Raw genomic sequence first — 19,710 nt, 5'->3', positions numbered from 1 at the left:
ACATATACTTATAAAGATGTTTATGACTATGACCAGATTATTCAAAACTATTCCCGCAACCATAATCTGCATTGAAATATATTGTCAATATCAAACTATAAGAACAAATGAACTATAAAGGTATTCCAAACTATAGCAACAAGTGAACCCCAAATTTTACATCGGCTAAGAAATATCAATTAACCGAATAATGCAGATTTGAAAAAATTTCCATCCAAAAAGTTAAACATAAAGTAAGATGAAGAAGGATAAAGTGCACGTATGTTGAACTGCTTAGTAGTGTTTTCAATTGTTAAAAGAAATAAAACTCGTAGGTTATGATGGTGATTTGATCATAGTGATGATTTCCAATTCCATTCCCTTTCTCTATCCTTGCAGAAATAAAACTGCTTCACCCTTTATTTGGGGAGATTCTGCATAAGATATGGAAGAAAAAATTTATTTGTCATGTGAGAAAAATAAATAAGATGAAATGAAAATTAAAAATCAATTCATCCTACTTTGAGATGTTGAACACTTTTTCTTGTCATTGTCTGTTTCTCTAAAGACGTGAACAATGAAGGTAAGTATAGTGCTAGAGATGAGCTCAAATTTGCAAACATCACCAACTTTCAAGTTATTGTCCTTTGCAAACTCCTCCCATCCACTTGTGAGTTCAAATCTTATTCCATTATCGGACGTCCTATTCCTGGTAGAGTACCTAGCAGACCATACTCTCCCATTCAACGCCTGAAGTTGAATATCTTCTCTTTTCTTATTCAAATCAAAGTGTGTCTTACCAAACAAACATGGTATATTCTGCCAAACAAAAGAAAATGCAAATGTTGATGTAGGAAAAAAAAAGACACGGAGTCAGATTTAATCTTGATGTTACTTTGCTAGACTGTTTCCTATAATATTTCAATTGATTAACATCTATGTGATGATATTTAGCTGCATAATTTTGTAAATGTGTTTTACCGTGACAATTGGCTACATAATGTGGCCTAGATTGATCCATAAAATCAATCCATATTCTATGTGGCGCTGACACGGAAACCACACATAACACATGGGCAAGTGTACCAATTTGAATAATTAAATAAATTAAATGTAATCTTATGTGTCAATGTCGGACACTGACATGTGTCTGACAACAAATACACCTTCAATAAGTGTCGAAGTTAAAGAGATAATATTTAGTGGGAAAAACTTGTTATTGTGGTTGGCTACTAACTTATGTTCTACAAGCAAAATGTTTTTCTGCTGCTTACCAGAAGAAAACGGCGTTCAACGTATGATGCACCCATGACAACAACAAAGGATGGATTACATATTTTGAAAGATTGTGCTCTTTCAAGAGTTGTAACTTTCTTAGCAGTAGTAATCACTTGTTTTCCTGCGAAATTTGAACATTATACGGCAAATTTTTCATGATAATCTTCAAGGTTGCTAAAAATTAAAACCTACTTGAGATGCAAATTAGTTAAAGTTACTCTAATAGTTTCTTTTACAACTATTCCGATTGAATTTGAACTCCATCCCTTCACACTCAAGAAATGAAAAATGATAATATAAGGATTGAAGAGAACAAAAACCAATGATTAATGTTAAAGTGGAGCTTATACCATTGGACATTCTATCAACTTGCTGCACAGCCAGCTTCTGCGATTTTCCAAATTTTACACAACTACTGCTTGCAATTTCACATTGTCGATGAAATTCAGAGGAGGAGTTAGCTTTTCTCTTTTGAGCTGCTCTACAATTTTCACCATTTGGAGGCTTATTTCCTTGACCATTGGAGAACTTTTTAGATTCAACTCTTTTGAAAGAGTAGTCTATCTCCAAAGCACTCTTTCCAAAGATTTGTACCTCAAATTTGGAAGTTTTTTCATATCTGAAAAGCAGAAGATGGCCATGACCTATAGAGTGATGCTCTGCAAATTGTTTCCAACCCTTCTCAAACCATATCTTGCCATCACTCTTAACCAAATTTAATCTCCATTTTGCACCATTTGGAGTCTTTAGACATATAGCTTTTGGTAGACCTTTTCCATATTTTTCCACAAACTTTCTTGGCATCCTCTGTTAATTAATTACACAGTATTAATATGAATGATATAACTCATAAAATTATTTTACATTACTTTAGGAAACACTGGCAGCTCCACACAATCTCCCCCGCCCAAATGGGACAAATTGAATAAATTGGCAGAAACCGTCAGGTAGTTATCTAGCAGATGTATGTTTATTCCGTGAGTTAGCCGTATTAAGGGACCTTAGAGATATTTGCGGGTCCTAAAGAAAAATGTTCTTAGAAAAATGCATAAAAATAAGGCCGAATGAAACAACCGGACAGACGAAAATGAATCAATTGTTCTGCCAATTTAGGAGTGCAGTCCATTAGGTTAAACAACATGCTCAAAACAATAAATAAATAAATAACAGTAAAGGCTTACAAGGTTTCCTTGGAGAAGGTTTTGAGCAAGTATGATCTTGAAAAATTGGATTGGCTTCACCTCAGCAATTTCACTAGCCATGATCTTGCCTAACATAAAAGCATAAAATCTCACGAATGAGTTGGTTTGTTTTAATTCATTTTTCTACTGGAATTAATTTCAAGACTTCTTGGAACAAATAACAGAAAATCATTTATTAAAAAAAAAAAAAAACGAATAAAAGATCGATGTCCATAATTTATTCCTTTTTCGTAGGGTTTAGGTTTTGTTCGTTTATTTGTCCCTTAATTTGTTCATATTGGTGCCCTAAATTTAATTTCTCCAACAGACAATCCAAAAACGCAGAGAAGATAGAGCATATAAACAAACCTTAGCTTGATTCGCGTTTCACATTAGCATTCCCCTTGCGATTCTGATTCCTTCTTACCTTCGCTTTTGTTCTTCTGTTCCTTCGTATTCCCTTCTCTCTCTCTCTCTCTCTCTCTCTCTCTCTCTCTCTCTATTTCTTCCTCCTTTCAATCGTATTCCCTTCTATCTCATTTGATGTGAAAACGATAAAGAAAGCCACTGGTATGCTACGTCTGATTAACTTAACGTTCTTTTAACACAAAGCAACAGAATGGACCAAAATGACTTGAGAGGACTGAAGGGACCAGACCTAAAAAAATGTAAGGGGTCAAAAGTCTAATCCTTTAATTTATTTGGAATTTTGGGATACTGTTTGTGTGTCGTGTCTCTCTCTTGAATTCTACATGTACATTCTCTTCTCATCCACACCTTCATATGTAAAACGGGTTTCTCTCATATGTAATTTATTTAAAATACAAGGTAATATTATTCATACATATAGTTTGGAAAAGCAAGGTCGGTCGTTTATAGGATTAGTTTAGATTGTCTCATTGGTCTGTAACAGAGTATAAAAGCTTAGAAAGCTTTGTAATAAAGTCACAATAACTAAGCACTAGAGTTAATTAGTAATAGATATATGCCAACTTTTTGGAACCGACAACTGTAAGACCATCCACAATGGTGAGGTCTTAACCATTTAAGATTCGGTGCCTAATAGGTACCTCCATTGTGGGAAAAAATTTGGGGGTCTCTTAAGACCCGGGTCTCACTTAAGACTCCATTCTTAAGTGGACCACATACAACTTGTTAATAAAATAATCATTGTTTAGTTACTTTTATTGAAATGTAAATGATAAAGAGTTATTGGTGGGTCCCATTTAAATCTTTTGCTAGAGGGTATCTATTGGAGTGGTTGAGTACCTATTAGTCACTATCATTAAAAAATTATAAAAAAATGACGTGTCAATGTGGGACCCGTTTAATATCTCAAAATTGAGGGTCTCCATTGTGGATGCTCTAATATATATTAAGTTTAATGTTTTTCAAAAGGATAACACCTTCAAGACTAATATCGAAATGTGCGGGTTTGCCTTTGTGAAGCATCCTTTCTATACTAGTAAGTTGCGGTGCGTTAATTTAATTTACCCAATTGTTATTCTTTTGGGTTTAACTTAACTAAAGAAATTTTAATAAGATGACAATAAATTTAGAAGCAATAATTGCGAAATGTCTATATGATAGATTAGAGTAAGAGTTACTCGCCCAAATCTATTTGAAAGCTGGATAAGATACAATTAGATTGAGTTCCTACCTAAGTAACTAAGTTTTGGGTGATCAGCCTTCGTTGACTCATTAGAAGGTGAAATAAGGATTTTAACCACTAGAAAATCTTCCAACGAGATTTTCCGAATTAATTGTTGAAGTTAATTTTTTTTGAATAAAATGGTGAGAGCATATTTAATTAAATACTAAAAAAAATATGTTAATTTTCTTGTTACTTATTTTTCATATTTTAAAACTGTAGATGACATCTAGCGCGTCATTGAGAAGGAAACTGTCTAAAATAAAATTTTTAGACTGGCACTAAAACCTGAGGATTGTCCTCAAACATGAAAAGAAGTTGTATGTGCTTGATGAGTCTGTTTCAAAAACGGCGCCATCAGCTACAACTCCCTGAGCTAAAAGGGATTCTTACAAGAAGCATGTCGATGATGCCTTGGAAGTTTTCTGTATCAAGCAATCAACCATGGACTTTGAGCCGCAAAAACAACATGAGAACATGGATGTGTTCGATATGATCAAACATCTTAAGACGCTCTACCAAGAGCAAGCAAGGCATGAAAGGTTTGATGTTACCAGTTACCACGACCCTTCTCCAAACTAAGCTGTCAGAAGGAACTAATGTAGGACCTCATATACTCAAAATGATTGGTTATGTTGAAAACCTCGAGTGATTGGGTGTACCCATTGAGTGGGAACTTGCTATTGATCTTATCTTGCAATCTTTGTCAGAAAACTTCAGTCACTTTGTCATGAATTTACTCATGAATGAAATAGACAAATTTCTTCCACAACATGTATCCATGTTAAGAACTGTTGAAAGGAACATGAACAAAGGAAAGGAAAAGACCATTATAACGGTCAATAATGGAAAATTTAAAAAGAAGCTTAGAAAACGTAATAAATTTAAGGGGAATGGCAAAGGCAAAGTAGTTTCTAAGCCATCAATCAAATCATTGAATCATGTTGAAAGAATGGTTAAGAAGTTGGGCAATTTCTTCTACTAGGGTAAGACCGGACATTGTAAGAGATATTGTTGATGATGAAATTGTAGAGTATGTTCCTACCAAATCACCTCAAGAAAGCACTGAGAAGGTCAAGGTATAGAAGTTGTATTACAGGAGAATTTCAAGAAGAGGAACGATAAAGAGGCTCCAACTCAAGTATCAGTAGTGGTAAACGAAGAAGATGAAGAAGAGGAAGAAGAAGTGCCTTTTATAAAACGACAGAGGACCTTTTAGTCTGAAGAATAGTTTCAAATAGAAGCAGAGGAAATTGATCATGTAAGAGCATAGGACAATAATGCAGGTCAAGAAAACTCATAAGGACCTAAAGTAGTTGAAAGCAAGTCTGAAGAACAAAGCACCTCCAATAATCATTCAACAAGACCCATAAGAGGAGATACATAAGAATACTTATGAACGGATTGAGTCTCTAGGAACCGGAAAACAAGAAGCATTAGACCCATCAGGTAACTCTAAAACTTTTATAGATAACAGTGCTTTACCCCCATCCCCACTAATAAATTCGTATCCACAAGGACTATTGTTAATTTCTAATCATCAATTTTGTTAAACTAAAGGATGTATTAAATTTATGGTTGCCATAGGCAGTTGCTTTGATTGCAATTAAATTGTAAAGAAGTGCAATTAAATTGGTTTAAAAATTAGATTTTCTAAAATAGATGATCAAGACTTTCGAATCCTAGCTTTACGACGGAATAACCTAGTAGTTTTGATCAATCTCCTAAGTCAAAACCCGTTCCTAAGTTATAACCTCTTAATCTCTTAACTCGATTCCTAATTGCGGAAGCAATGTTTGGTTCGTTAATCCTGAAGTCATAACTCACAACTTCCTATCTCTAGTTTCATATGTAAAGCCAAACAAAATTATTAGTTCAGGTTTAATAGCTAGGGCTAGTAGTCAATTAATATCCAAGATCAATTCATATAACTAATAAATAGGGCTAGTAGTCATACATAATTACATGAAAAGCAGTGAACATAAATAATTCTAAATAAAGACTAGGTTTTTGATATCAAAAAGAGTTCAAACAAGTTACATTGTTCACATATTACAATAGATTCATCTCATGGCTCAATCAATCAAACAAATTAGCTACTCATGTTCATAGAAATAAACAACATAAGAAAAGAAAATAAACCCAAGAGTTTCCTTGTTGCCGATGTTGCTCCTGAAATTTCTTTCTAATCATCCTTGTTGTTTGGCATGCTGTAGCTCTTCTCTCCACCCTGTGCTTCCTTCTGTTCCGAAATTCAAAACCGTTCCAAAACGTAATAATGGTCCTCGTGTGGCTTCTTCCTTTTAAATCCATAAGCATCAAGACCTAAACTCATATTCCTCTTTTCGGGTAAGGAGCCAGCTGTTAGCCTGTAATTTCGCAAGGCTCATTTAATGCGGTCAACATTAGTTGAATTTTATCTTCGTAGGAATCGAAGTCTTGTTCTTAAACTTAAGGAGTTTCTACGAGATGTTGGACTTGGCGCGAAAGGATCTAAAAGCCCTAAGGTTTGACACGATACGAGTTAGGAAGGCCAGAACAGTCGAAGTCAAGAAACTACCGTTCAGGAGAGAAGATTCAAATTTTAAAGAGAAGTGGTTTCCTCAATGGAGAACGTGGAAGACAACCGGTAGTCTACATGGAAGGAGTTCTGATCTTGGGATTGTGCTTTTTCCAGTTATTTTCTTATGTATAAATAGTAGTTTTCCATAAGGAAAACGTGTCGCAAATCACCTATACAGAATTCTAAAACACTCGAAGTACCGGCACGAGAGGAAAGAGTCATAAAGAATGTATGTAAAGGATTTGTCGAACAACCTTTATTTTTAATGCTTTGTATGTTATCTTTCCTTTAAGTTTATGGAATTTAAACCTTTCCTTTACTTTTCTTTTAAAACCTTTTTTTTGTCGAAAGACACCATACGGTCTCGTAATAATCAAAACCAGCCCTCATTGTTTACTAAAAACATACGGAATGTCAAGATTATTATTCCTCGGTTTATCGGATTACGGAATGTCAAGTTTATTATTCCCCGGTTTTTCGGATTACGGAATATAAAGTGTTTCATTCCCCGCTTGGTCGGAAGACGGAATGTCAACAATGTCATCTCCCGGTATACCGGATAACGTCATCTCCCGGTATACCGGATAACGAGACGTCACTCAATTTCTATCTTCTCAAGTTTTATCCCTAGTGTCCATTCAGGTTTTGTCTTATTCGTCTTTACCAATTCTAAAGGTAATAGACATGTGTTTATCGTTCTTGTAATGTCGTCTTTACTTTCGCCACTCGTCGGCCAATCATGTCTTTACTTTTGCCACTCGTCGGCCAATCATGTCTTTATTTTCGCCACTCGTCGGCCAATCATGTCTTTACATTCGCCACTCGTCGGCCAATCATGTCTTTACTTTCGCCACTCGTCGGCCAATCATGTCTTTACTTTTGCCACTCGTCGGCCAATCATGTTTTTACCTTCGCTACTCGTCGGCTAATTATGTCCCTATCTTTACCTTGAAGCAATGTTAACAAACATTATCATTCCAGTCGTTTCAAGCTATCTCACAACAATCATAAGCACTACCTATCATTTCCTTCCCCAGTGATACCTATCCAATTGTCCCCCAGTCAGTCTTTATGCATCATCTTTACACTCATGCTTGCATCATGTTCAGTCATGTCGTCACATTCACCAGCATCGCATCTCTGACATTTCAAACGGTCCAAAATTGGCGTTTTGTTTTATATTTAAGTCTCTTCGACCCTTTGGTTTAAAAGTTTTCCCTTTTAAAACCTTCGTGACGAAGAAACTTAAATAGGGGCATCTGTCATACCCCAATTTTGGACCATTTAAAATCTTTTCTGTCCATATTTTAAAATAGTCCACACTCCATTTTATTCGTTTTTTTACCATTTAAAACTCGTGTTTTTCGTCTTTAACCATTTAAAAACTTTTATCTTGCATTTACGTTCCCGCTTGCATTTTTACAACAGTTAAAATCACTTCATCTGCATTTTTACTTTATAATCTTTTTAGTCATAACAGTCAAGTCATTTTTTTAAAGGGGCTAATCGTATTTTAAAAGTCGCATCTTTTTTATTCATTTCAAACAAAATTTCGGCAGGGAAGTTACTTTGAAGTACCTCATTTAATTTCCGAAAGGGACAGTCTTAAGTGTTTTATTTCATTAGTGTTTTTTATTACTTTTACTTTAATTTTACATCTTTAATTTTATTTTAATCCTTTTGCTTTGATTTTTAAAAGTCATTTTCGTTCTTTTAATTAATAGTCTTTGTTTTTAAAACTTTTTGTCCAAATATCTTTAGTGTCTTGGTGTCCAAGTAGCATAGGAACCCTTTGAGAGGGTATTTTTGTCCAATCCAGTCACTAGTCTTAACCTAATTTGTCACTATAAATGGACTCTCAATCATTGGAGAGAGGGGGCTGCACAAAAATTATTACACTGACACATCAATCAGCAGCCACAAAAATTCACAAACCCTAATCCCTTCTCTCTTTCTACTTTTTCGGATCAAATCATCAAAAATCAATGAAAAATAGATGAACATGTCAAGAACAACATGAACAATATTCTCCAGCAAAATTTCGAGAATCAACCTCGAATCACTCCACACTAACACATAAATCATCATCATCCAAACATCACAAAACTGTCACAGATCCGTAACAAACACTGAATTCATATCCTCTCTCCACATTTTCAGATCAAACTCTCAAAAAACCATAAGAAAAATCATGAACTTCATGAATATTTCAAATTCGAAAATCATGTGAACCATTCTTTTAACAATCATTTTCGTATTCTTTCACCAAGCCTTAAGCGTAAACACATACACAACTCATTGAACTCAAACCTTCATTTGTTTTCTAAGGAATTCTCAGGCATGCATACAAACCGGATCGGTCTCAAAGAAGCAGTGAACCGAGTCACATGAAGAAGAAGAAGGAAATCGAATCTCCTCCAACACAAAAGGAACGCGCCTGAACCGGATCGGAGGGAATTAGCAAAAAGAAAGTAGATCCGAGCCTGAAGTAGTAGATCTAGTCTTCTCCGTTTTGAAACCGAAGGTAGTTTTTTTTCGAATCTTCATTGTTAGATCTAGGTCTGTTGTGAACTGTTTTTGAAATTGTGAATCCGGATTTGAGTCTAGAACGAAAAAGGAATTTCAAAACTGTTAAAAGTTTTTAGAAAAGAGGAGTTTGAAATTCCAGCGTGGTGGTGCCACCACCGGCCACCGCGCCGGAAAACTTTTCTCGCCGGAGAAGAAGAAGTAGGCGGCGGCGCTACAACTCTGTTTTTAGAGAGAAGTGTGAGCAAAAATTTTAGAGAGAAGTGTGGTTTTGTTTGTTATGTTTCTTCCATTGTTTTCTTCCTTTTATATGCTGCTCCTATTATGTTCTATCTGGTGCGTTAGCACCTTACGTCCTCATCATGTGCGCTCAATGCTAGGCCGTTAGATCGTAGATCTAACGGCCGATGATGTACTCCTTTCCTTTAAGTGTTTTTCTGTTTTTTAACCCTTGGATCATTTGATCTAGTGGCGGTGATGAGATCTTAGGATTTAGATCTGGACCTCTGGATTCATCCAACGGTCCATATTGTATCCTGCTGAGCCAATTTCTTTCTTTTTGTTTTTTATTACTTTTAAATACTTTTTACTCCTTTTTTTTGACATTTTAATGCTTCTAAAAATTCCAAAAAAATATTGTTCTTGTCATCTTAGTTTTCTCTAGTTCTCAAAAAAATTCATCCTACTCGCTTCTTTTAATCTTTTGCTCATTTCTTCACTTGTTTTCAATTGTTGCTTTATTGTGTCTTTATATGATAATTTTAATTGTTACTTGTTATTTTCACATGTCTATTCTTAATTTCTTGCTTATTACTTCTTATGTCTCATTCATCACAATATTTCTTATGCTTACTAACGGTCTAATCTCTATTTTGAATCATGGCATGCACATTTAATTTTCTTATCATTTTATTTTGATTGATTTAGTATGTATAATTTAGGGAATTGATGTAATTTTATTTCTTACATTGTTTATCTTGGCATCAAGGCCTTAGGGTTGTATTTAGGAATTGATGTAATAATGTAGGTAACACAAGCATCGACACCGCACCGACACAATCACTTTCTTTACCGCTTCACGTTTATTTTTTTACGTCGTTACGGTAGTTTACCGTTAGTTTTGGAAAAAACCTTTTTATCAAAAAAACCTAAATATGTCAAGTTCAAAAGTCATTTTCTCAACAACATTTTCTCTTTATTTTCTTAATCAAATTCTCAATCAATCTTAATTCAACTTCAACCATTTTTAAGCTTTAAAATCAATCAACCTCACTTGTTTTCTTTATCTCATGCCTTGAGGCCTCTTTCTCTTCTTAAAACCTATTTTCAAAAATCATAAAATCAACCTAACCCACCAAAGAAATTTTTGAGGGGAACTACGTCGGTTTTGATCCCTTTCCCAAAAGGGTACGTAGGCAAAGGACTTGTCCTTCCAAATCAAATAAAAATAACCAAAAACATACTTCTTCCCCCTCCACTCTTTCACTTAGATTTTTAGCTAACAATTTTCAAGTAAGCAAATGATTTTAGCACAAGATAAGTTAGGTAAGAGGTTCCTACGGGATACCGTAGACGCTTAGGGTGCTAGCACCTTCCCTTCGCGTAACCAACCCCCGAAGTCAGAGTCTTAAGGGTTTTTACTCATTTTTTCCCTTCCCAAGAATAAAAATCGAGAGTTCAAAGATTGACGATTCAAATCAATTAATGGTTTGATATCCGAAAATCGGGGAGCACAATGTGCAAATTGTCGAATCTATCATTTAAAGACAACAACATGTACCTCAACCACAATCAGTCGAACCAATGCTACAAGCACAACCACAAGTTATTTTGGTGGATAGGAATCATGATGCAGACGACGTTGTTAGAAATATCCAACAAGAAAAAATCGGAGCACATAATAATATAGCCAATTTGGTTGAAAATATCATGGCTCAAAAGAACTTAAACACGGGTTTACATAGGCCAAACTTTGTATCTCCTCTGTCAGAATATGTATTACAAACTGAACTTCTTAGGGGTTGTAAAATTCCTAAGTTCACAACATTTGCTGGTGATACCAGTGAATCTACTGTCGAACATATAACATGTAACATCCCGTTTTCCCAACGTGAAAATTTCATTTATTTAATCAGAGTAATTCACCTAAACGGAATGCTACATTCTTTTCTTAAAATCATAAACTGTATAAATAACTATTTATCCTTTAAAATTCAATAACTAAAAAGTCTTTAATACTTCGCAGCAGAAATTATTCAATAATCAAAACAGTCTTTGGCACGAAGGCCTCTTCATAAATTTCTCATATAATCCAATCTAAAACCAAAGTCATAATTCTTCTTAAAACAATACGTAAGGAATAGAAAGACAACAATAAAATTATCATCCCATTACGTATCAGAGCACCTAAGACACTTGAGCCACCACTCCTACTAATCAGTAATACCTGCAAGTTACTCATACGAAGAGCAACATTTTCAAGCAGAAGGGGTGAGATTTCACAAAACAATAATATCAAGCATATAATTCAATAATTATATTTAACAACACAAATAACTTCATCTATTAGTAATAATAATTCTTCATGTAATAATTCTTAATAACTCAACCAACTTCTAATTATCATTTAACACATATTAACCAAATCGTAACAAACATAGATCATCACATCATAGTCATAGTTCATATATAGCATAACAACATCTTAATCCTAATTCATATACAACATAACAACATCATTAATTCATAATAATAATTATTCATCAAACATCTCATTATCAATTCATTAATAAAAGACAACTTATCAATTTAACATAAACATCATCAAGTACACTTAACAACTCATAGATATCATCATGTAATCATCATCACTAATAACTTTAAAACAACACAATATAATCATCTCTTATTAATAGTAATAATTATCTATATCATAACATAAACATCTTCTTATAATAATATAACAACAACGTAACATGATATTCACTTAATAATAATAATAATTATATATACATCATCTCGTCATAATATAATAATATAACAACAACATAGCATGATATTCACTTCATAATAATAATAATAATTATATATACATCATCTCGTAATAATATAATAATATAACAACAACATAGCATGATATTCACTTAATAATATTAATCATATATAGAACAATATATTCATCACCTAATAGTAACAATTATACACAACATCATAACAACTTAACAATATCATAATCATTATCTTAAAACAACATAGCAACGTAACAATATCATAATCAATATCTTAAACAACGTAGCAACATAACAGTATCATAATCAACATGTTAAACAACATAGCAACATAACAATATCATAATCAATATCTTAACAACGTAGCAACATAACAATATCATAATCAACATGTTAAACAACATAGCAATATTTTAGTCAACATCATATAATTCACATCGTATAATCTTCGTAGGTACTTCTTTAACAACACATGGGTAGAACACAACTCGACAAACTCATGGATGATAATTCATCGACAACTTAACAACTCATGGATGATAATTCATCAACAACGACCTTGACTCGACATATGCGACAATGCAACTTAGACACTTATATGCATGTGGTACCAATCGTCATCATAAGTATTTATATACTTTTATCGTGCGGAGGACAAAGCTCCTAAAACGTGGTGAGGACAAAGCTCAATGAAATGCTATGCATGGACTCTTAACAACAAAACACCGTAATCATCGTAATCAACATATCATCATGCATCCAATAATTTGGAGCTAAACATCATCATTTCATAATATATATATATATATATATATATATATATATATATATATATAGACATCATGCACTTAGTTAAATAACAGCAGTAGCACAGTCAAATCACACAACAATAGAGAGATATCAATATATCAATTGCAATTCACAACATAACAATATTAATGTGAAGCATCAACAACTTAAACATCAAACATCTTCCACATAAGGCATATAAATATTTCACATAACCAACAACAGCAACATAGGCGACACATAAACATCTCAGGATATAACAATATCAAATGATAATCAACAACAACTCATGTAACTTAGTTAAATAACAATAGCAGCATAATCAGATTATATCAACAGCTTAATACCAATTCATTTTCAACAACTTCCTGATCATTCAATAATAATTCAAGTAATGCAATCAATCAATAAATCACATTATAAACACTTAGCATTTCAATATAGCTTCACAATTCACAATCATTATCTTTAATAGGTCACACTATGTACCTAAAGTTCATTTCTAACCAATCCAAGCAACTCAAGTCTCACAATGCACTAAAAACACTCAATTCTGGAAGTGCTCGCGAGGCGAGAGCATCTGCTCGCCGTGGCGAGTACAAGCCAACTTTCCAACTAAGGTTGTTCTAGGTTCAATCTCGTTCTAAATCATTCTCTAATCAATAGTAGGCACCTAAAGGTACTCAAAGGCATCTAAGGTTCAACTCAAAAGGTCGAAACACAAAATCTAACATGCTCTCTGCCTTAGCTCGCTATGGCGAGTAAGGTTGCTCGCAATGGCGAGCAATACCAAAACACTCGCGAGGCGAAGGGGAAGGCTCGCGTGGCGAGCGATGAAGATCATCACTCGCGAGGCGAGGATCATAGCTCGCCGTGGCGAGCGATGAATCTAGGCTCGGACATGATGCACTTTCTACACGAAAATCATCATCTAACAAGGTTCTAAGCCTAATTTCAATTCCAGAATTCATCTAAATCATTATCTAAGGTCTAAGGACAGTTTCTACATCTTTTTAACAAGTTTCCACCGTTTAATCATCAATTCTATCAATTTGACCTAATTTCCGATTCTTCTTAAACTCATCCTAATTCATGTTAAACTTAACCATTGATTCACATACTTAATAGAATTGCAAAGTTAGTCTCACCCTTACCTTATAATCAAGAAATCGCAGCCCCTCTAGGTCTCTCCCTCTTCTCTTGACTTTTCTCCCTTTTCTCCAAAAGCAGTCGTACGTACGTTATGTTTTTCTAAACTAGGTCTCTCCTATTTATATAAATCTTTAACCTACTTATTTTTCTCTTAAATCCAAATATTAATATTCTATCCCAATATATATATATATATATATATATATATATATATATATATATATATATATAATGTTTCTATAACAATAATAAATAACAATTATATCTCTATAACATATATATATATATATATATATATATATATATATATATATATTTCCATAACAAATCATACATATTTCTATAACAGATTATATATATTTCTACAACAAATCATACATATTTCTACAATAAATAACATTTATTTCTATAACAAATCACATTTATTTCTGCAACAAATCGTGTATATATTTCTACAACAAATGACATATATACATTCCTAAATCAAATAACATATATTATATTTTTAAATCAAATAGCATATATATATATTTCTAAATCAAATAACATATATATTTCTAAATCAAATAACATATATATTATATTAATAAATATATAACATATATCATAACAAAATATCATTCATCAAAATAAATCATATAAATCACACAAATCATATAAGTATATTCTAAACTCATTTAAAATAATCAAATAATTAGAGAGGACGTTACATAACACGTTATTTAACGCAGACAGGAGATATAACAAACAATGAAAATTTGAGATTGAAACTCTTTCCAAATTCTCTAACAAAGAATGCCTTTACGTGGTTGACCATGCTTGCACCGCATTCTATTCAGAATTGGACTCATTTAGAAAGGATGTTCCATGAACAATTTTACATGGGCCAATCTAAAATAAGTCTGAAGGAATTATCGAGTGTCAGGATACGAACAAATGAGTCTGTTGATGATTATTTGAATAGATTGTTAAAGGCAAGGTGTTTTACTCAAGTGCCTGAACATGAGTTAGTCAAAATGGTCGTTGGTGGCCTAGATTATTCCATCAGGAAGAATTTAGACACTCAATACTTGAGAGATATGGCCTAATTGGCTGATAGCGTTCGACAGGTCGAAAGATTGAGGGCTGAAAAAGCTATTACTCAAAAATTTAGAAGAGAAAAGGTTGCTTACATATATGCAAATGAAAACGACCAGAAATTCAACATAGCTTATGGTGGTGTTGAAGACGGCGAGGTTAAGTTTGCTGAATTAAAACCTGGGCTTCCTGATACATGCAAGGTGTTGAGGCCATCTCATTGGAGAAATCCTGTCAAAACCCAAAATGATAAATACACTCCCAAAACATACACATTCGATGTAACCAAATGTGATGAGATTTTTGATATCTTAGTTGCTGATGGTCAATTGGCGGTACCTAATGGTTTAAAAATTCTACCACTAGAGCAACATAAAAAGAGAGGTTTTTGTAAGTATCGTAATTTTTTGGGACATAAGACTTCACATTGTGTACTTTTCTGGGACTAAGTGCAAAGTGCTCTGAATGAAGGCAGTCAAAATTTTAGAGATAAAACAAAACCTCAAATGTAAGTGGATGTCGATCCCTTAAGAGACATCGACACAATGTACGATGAAGTTGCTAGTTGTAACATAGTGGAAGTCATTGTGGATGCTGTTGAAAAGCTATCTGTCAAAGAAAAAGGTGATGTTACTGAATCTAAGATGGTAGAAGTTTCTGGAAGTAGGAAAACGTTAGAATAATAAAAAGAGCGGAAAATGTGCCCTTCTTTTCGCTAGTGTAGTATAATGATCATTGTTACCATTTAATAGTTATTTTTTTTGTTAAATATCTACTAATTTAGTTTATTTACTCTCTATGTCTCAAAATAATAGTCGTTTAAGGTTTGTGCAAAATTTTTAAGAAAATGATTAATTGTGTTGATTTCAATAGTAAAATTATTATCACTTTCTAAAATACTCGTATTAATTATAGTTAGTGAAATAATTAAGTTGGATCAAATTCAATAAATAAGGGTATAATAGTGGAAAAAATAATAATAAATACTACATTGATATTCTAAAAAGACAATTATTTTGAGACTGAGAAAGCATCATTTTTAAATACGTATTGATTGGTTAAATTTCTCTTTCCAAGTTTTTTTTGACTCAATTTATTTTTTAAAGTTGAGAAGAATACTTACTAGAAGAACTCAGTCTTTATTTCTAATCAATTGTTGACCAAAAAATATAAAAAACTAGTTGGTGGTATTTTATTTCTAATCAATTGTTGACCAAAAATATATATTTTTGTTTGACTGCATTGGTTAGATATTAAATATTCCTTTCTCCAATTTAATTAATTTTGTTTTTATTATTGAATTTTAATCTATAAAATCCAATGCCTCTACTTTATTCATTCATCACATTTTCAATCTAGTGGTATACACTTGAAATCCAACCTTGTTTTCATTTCTTCCTTCATTGTTTTCTTTTGTCTTTTTCACCAATGGCCAATTTTGAAAACCAAACCCAATTACTTGAAGAAAGAGAACCCAAAATTGCATCCTCTGATAGTCTTTCAGATGATATGATTCAAAACATTTTCACTTTCTTACCAATCAAACATGCAATTTTAACTGCAACAACCGTGTCTCCTAAGTACAAAAGATCATGGTGTCATAATCGTCGATTCTTGTTTGATAGAGACTTATGTTTCCGATATAACCAAGAAAATTTGGCTGCAATAGTTGATCAATTATTCAATTCGCATGAAGGCGACGAAATAAAAACGTTTCAGTTACATATCGATCCTGTTGGGATCGAAGTTTTGCTTAAGAGATGGTTGCAAATATGCACTAAGAAAGATCTAGAGGATCTTGAGCTGTCTTTTTACCAACCTGGTTTCACAATTGAATCTACTGTTTTTAGCGCACTGCACAAGTTAAAAACATTAAAATTGGCTCAATGTGTGATCGAGTTACCAGAAGTTCCAAGTGGTTTGCAATTTTTGCAAAAGCTAAAGCTAGCTAACATCCACATCACTGAAAAAATGTCTGGTATGTTGATTGAGCATTGTAAGATGCTTGAAATGATTGTTTTAATTAATTGCTCTACAATTAAGAAATTGAAATTAATTGCTAGACAAAATAAACATTTCAAAGAATTGAGAATCGATTATTGTGAGGACTTGAAAGAGATTGAAATCGATTCACCAACTCTTAGTTCCATTTTTTATCATGGAAAATTTCCAATTATTCGAATTGCTCAAGGGATGCAATTGTACGATGCTTTATTTCGCTTTACACCATCAAGAGAATACATGCAATCTACTCAGCTAGAAGCTCTTGCCAAAGATTTCTTACATGTCAGCATTCTCACCACTACACCTCAACTTATTGAGGTATATATAAACAAGCATATGCTTATTCTTATTTATTTACATTTCAATATTTACTATTTTATTTAATTACTTACTTACAAATTATATCATACAATATAATCTATATACATTTTTTTGACCAAATCTATATACATTTATTATTATTAGAATTAATTGATGCATTTATTAATATGCATAAATTATTAAACCTTGTAATTTTAGGGTATGGCTGTAAGGATTCGTGATGGGGTATTGCGAGAAGCACAATATTGTTTTGTAAATTTGAGGGAGCTTCAATTGTTTATGGATGGGGCAAAATTTTGCAATCCATACGATATAACTATGTTTCTCAAAAATTGTCCATCCTTAGTGAAATTGTTCATTGATGTAAGTACTACTACTTCATTCTCATTTATTAGTTAAGACTAAAATTTTAATTAATCTTTTATTGATATGAATCTAAAATTATATGTATTATTTTTTTAAGATTTGTATTTAGATCTCAGCCAATCCATGGCATTTATTCTTTTGGTGGACAATCCACCAAAGGATAATTGAGTAATTCTAAATGGATAGAATAGCTTGCAATCTTGATTTATTTTTTTTAATTATAAAATTGAAGGTGAAGTCAATATTTATAAATAGGGTTAATAGGTCTTTACCCCTGTAATATAGGTCATTTTTGGTTTTTCCCCTGTAAAATTTTTATTTTGATTCAACCTCCTGTAAAATATTTTTGCTTTGATTTACCCCCTAATAGGCCAAACAAAAACCAATTTTATTTTATTTTTTGAAGAAATTTTCGTTTTTGTTTGGCCTATAAGGGGGTAAATCAAAACAAAAATATTTTACAGAGGGTAAATCAAAATCAAAATTTTACAGGGAGGAAAACCGGAAATGACCTATATTAGAGGGTAAAGACCTATTAACCTATAATTGTTGCGAAACAAAATAATAAAAATATTGTTAAATAGGAAGAAGAAGAAGAATAATATATGTGTACATACTTTTAACATTGATGTAAAACCCTAATTATAAACATAGGTACTTCTGATCCCTTAAGTAATTTATGATATTTATTTCTTTGAGCTTTGACTTTAACCTATATTTGCAGCTAAAAAATTACAAATTTGACCTTGGAATTTATTGGGAATTGCACCATAAACTTCAACTTGACAAATGCAATCACAAATTTACTCAACTCAAAGTTGCAGTGATGAGAAGTTTTAAGTTTTTACCTTCTGAACTTGAGCTACTAAAGATAATTTTGCAAAGAGCAACAATATTGGAGATGGTATTTTTAATTCTACCAGAGAATGGATGTTGTGAGTTCAGAACACAAGACGTACCAGAATATGCAAAACTTATTAATTCTTGGAAAGCATCAACAAAGGCCAAAGTACATGTATATGAAAGTTATCATGATGAGTGTTTCGGTAATCCAACTCATTCAAAACGTTGGATCTTAGACCCATTTTAGTAGTATGTGTTTCTTCTATAGAGTTGTAATGTTATGATGTTATAATGGCAATGTGCCAATTTTGCTTTATGTTCCCTTTTTTTTTTTTCATGTCTTGGGTGTAACAAACAACTCTATATTTCAATGTTAAACTTCATTGTCTAATGTATCCTCCTTTACTATACTTTGATTTAATGATTTAATTGGTGCAAAGAAAAATCAACTAGTATACTTTGTAGATTCATTGGTGTCGCAGTAGCCATTTTGGCTTCCAGCATAACTTGTAGTTCACTTTATAACGGTGTATGGGAGTTTTTTTGTAGCATTGCATAAGATTTATGTTTGTATGCTCTCTGAGTTATTCTTTGCACATGATGGACATTTTATTATTCACAAAAAGGGAAATTAATTTTATTTTTATTATTAAGAAGCAACTCAATTATGAGACCTTGATCGATACATTCAAGATATCTATATTTACCATCACATTGAAGGTCATTCCAAATAGAGTACAATTTATATTTGAAAGTTGCATAAAATAAATATACTGGAAATTATTGGGTAGCTATTAATTGATTATGTTAAAATTCTAATATTAGATTATCAGATTATATATTTGCCACTTAAAACCTTATTCGATTCCCCTCCATTCATGAATTGCACGAAAGTGAATGCATTTCAGTTTACCCTTGAAAATATTACAGCCCAGATATTGAAAAGGAATGACACTTAGTAATGCATCTCTC

At 32.6% G+C, this 19,710-nt stretch overlaps 2 protein-coding genes across 2 annotated transcripts; one reads left to right on the top strand and one right to left on the bottom strand.

Annotated features, from left to right (window-relative positions):
* Positions 1–125: 125 nt before the first annotated feature.
* LOC120577159 (B3 domain-containing transcription factor VRN1) lies at positions 126–3,184 on the bottom strand. The gene is made up of 6 exons (XM_039828234.1): positions 2,808–3,184; positions 2,439–2,527; positions 1,608–2,064; positions 1,254–1,378; positions 501–798; positions 126–413 (listed from the first exon to the last, which is right to left on the bottom strand). Exons 2-6 carry the CDS (start codon positions 2,517–2,519, stop codon positions 367–369), a joined length of 1,008 nt encoding a protein of 335 aa, XP_039684168.1. The 5' UTR covers positions 2,520–2,527; positions 2,808–3,184; the 3' UTR covers positions 126–366.
* A 13,448-nt stretch (positions 3,185–16,632) lies between these two features.
* On the top strand, positions 16,633–18,985 carry LOC11440075 (putative FBD-associated F-box protein At1g61330). Its single transcript, XM_003622624.1, has 3 exons — positions 16,633–17,526; positions 17,728–17,892; positions 18,620–18,985. Exons 1-3 carry the CDS (start codon positions 16,633–16,635, stop codon positions 18,983–18,985), a joined length of 1,425 nt encoding a protein of 474 aa, XP_003622672.1.
* The last annotated feature ends 725 nt before the right edge of the window (positions 18,986–19,710 follow it).

The sequence above is a fragment of the Medicago truncatula genome, chromosome 7, assembly GCF_003473485.1.
Source record: "Medicago truncatula cultivar Jemalong A17 chromosome 7, MtrunA17r5.0-ANR, whole genome shotgun sequence".
In the NCBI taxonomy this organism is placed as follows: Eukaryota; Viridiplantae; Streptophyta; class Magnoliopsida; order Fabales; family Fabaceae; genus Medicago; species Medicago truncatula.
Note: the sequence above shows the minus strand (reverse complement) of the source record. Positions and strands in the feature narration are given on the sequence as shown.

Excerpts from the sequence above, each read along its gene's own strand:
- LOC120577159 (XM_039828234.1), bottom strand. The coding sequence starts at position 2,519 with ATGGCTAGTGAAATTGCTGAGGTGAAGCCAATCCAATTTTTCAAGATC. Across the intron at positions 1,379-1,607 it reads AGTTGATAGAATGTCCAATG|GAAAACAAGTGATTACTACT; the intron begins GTATAAGCTCCA and ends CAAATTTCGCAG. Across the intron at positions 414-500 it reads AAAGTGTTCAACATCTCAAA|AATCTCCCCAAATAAAGGGT; the intron begins GTAGGATGAATT and ends TATCTTATGCAG.
- LOC11440075 (XM_003622624.1), top strand. The coding sequence starts at position 16,633 with ATGGCCAATTTTGAAAACCAAACCCAATTACTTGAAGAAAGAGAACCC. Across the intron at positions 17,527-17,727 it reads CTACACCTCAACTTATTGAG|GGTATGGCTGTAAGGATTCG; the intron begins GTATATATAAAC and ends TTGTAATTTTAG. Across the intron at positions 17,893-18,619 it reads TAGTGAAATTGTTCATTGAT|CTAAAAAATTACAAATTTGA; the intron begins GTAAGTACTACT and ends CTATATTTGCAG.